General features: G+C 34.2%; 1 protein-coding gene across 1 annotated transcript in view; it reads right to left on the bottom strand.

Moving 5' to 3' along the window:
* Window positions 1-1946, bottom strand: part of ATR (ATR serine/threonine kinase) — a 135630-nt gene that overhangs the window by 63820 nt on the left and 69864 nt on the right. The window contains exon 24 of the mRNA XM_004712069.3: window positions 1444-1559. Coding sequence (XP_004712126.1) covers window positions 1444-1559 — 116 coding nt within the window. The remainder of the gene's footprint in view (window positions 1-1443; window positions 1560-1946) is intronic.

Genomic DNA, 1946 nt, shown 5'->3' with positions numbered 1-1946 from the left:
GTTGATGCCAGGGGCTTAGGTATAGAGCATATGTTTTGAGAATGATGAGGGCAATGAATGTACAAATGTGCTTTACACAATTGATGTATGTGTATGGATTGTGATAAGAGTTGTATGAGCCCCTAATAAAACGATTTAAAAATTTTTAATTTCTCCAAATAGACTACTGTAGTAGCTTAGTGTTTCACACAAAAATGTTCATAAATAGAGGGTCAACTACATTAACATTATCTATTTTTATAAGGCAGCAATCTCAATGAGAAGTTCTTAGCCAGATGAATCTCTAGCCTACAACCATAAGTGTGGTTATAGACCAATTTCTGACTCCATACCACTACCATTGAATTGATTCCAACTAAAATCACCTTTTAGGGCCAAGTAGAACAGCACTTAGTTTCCTAGGCTCAATATTTATGGGAACAGACAGCCTTGAAGTCATATCATGAGGACAGATAACGTAACCTCTGCTTCAGATATAAAAGTAGAAGATGATAAAAATTCATTACTTTGCTAAGATCATGCTTGCCTGACACTTTAATAGCAGAATAGCAAGTGGGCAGAAAATGTTTACTGTTAGTCATATAAAATAAAAGCATATTAGAAATATTTCAAAATATAAAAAGGTATCCAGCAACTAAGTAGACATACCTACGAGTTTTTATAAAGCACTTTAGAGTTTAAGTGCACTCCCTGGTGGTGCAACCAGTAAGCACTGGGATGTAGTTCAAACTCACCCAGCTAGCAGCTCAGAGGAAGAAGGATCTGGAGATCTGCTTCTGTGAAAACCAATATTCTAGCAGACCATGTTCTACTGTGTCAAATGGGATTGAAATTAGTCGAATATTGACTCAGTAGCACCTAACAATGACAGGCACTTATTCGAAGGCTCAAAGACATGGAGAACTTACCCAAGTATGTCCCTGAGTGCCGGTTTGAACTAAACAAGTGTTATTATTTATGAATTTCAATCAGCGCTAGAAAACTCATTTAAAGTTTTCAAAGCTTAGAAACTAATTTTTTAAGGACATATAGAGGAGATTATAATCATGAAGAAAAATTAGAAAGAAATTACAATCTGTCACTGGGGTTATTAAAGCCTTGGGGACTGACTTTAAACTCTTTATGTTTTATAAGGGTTAAAAGTCACAGGCTTCAATTCACATTCAACTTTAAGTAGATTCTTTCAAATGAAAAACATTTATCAATTAGCTTCACTGAATTTGTCTAAATACTTTAAAATTTAAAATGTATCCCAATGAATAGGCTGCACTTTATATTTTAACAAGAACGTTTATAAATATAAATCACAACAGAAAATACAATTAGAACATCGCCCCCAAATAGTACATACAAAATGTTTTTTAATGCTAAAAACTGTATCAGATGTAATATTTTACAAATTACAAATAATTAAATGAAAATAACGTTAATACATTCACATACCTGGTATTTAGATGAGGTTCCAGTATTTCCCGAACATGTTCAGGAAACCGTCTCCATAATTGGTGCCCAGGGCCATTATTCTGCATTTCTCTGCACTCATAAATAGAAAGTAACTCCTAAAAATATACATTTTACATTTGTAAGTCAATCATGTAGTAGATAAGCCTACATGTTCATCTATGTTCTATATACAAGAGTCATAAAAATATAGAGAATTATCAAATTTCAAAGTAGGAAAAGCACAGGACATTTATTTCAATACCAAGAATCATTCATAAAAGCTTGGCAGTGGTTTCAGTTCAAAATGGACTGAAGAACAAGACTGAAGGATAAGACTGAAAAGCATTTGGAGGAGCAACTGGAATTGGGTTCTATTTACAAAATGGACTGAAGTATAAGACTGAGAAGCGATCCGTTCGACACATCGTGATCACACAGGCTGATATGTTGTTCCATGTGGGCTTTGTTGCTTCTGAGCTAGATGGCCGCTTGTTTACCTTCAA

The sequence above is a fragment of the Echinops telfairi genome, unplaced genomic scaffold (assembly GCF_000313985.2).
Source record: "Echinops telfairi isolate 266 unplaced genomic scaffold, ASM31398v2 ScPeMD7_16;HRSCAF=60, whole genome shotgun sequence".
NCBI lineage: Eukaryota > Metazoa > Chordata > Mammalia > Afrosoricida > Tenrecidae > Echinops > Echinops telfairi.
Note: the sequence above shows the minus strand (reverse complement) of the source record. Positions and strands in the feature narration are given on the sequence as shown.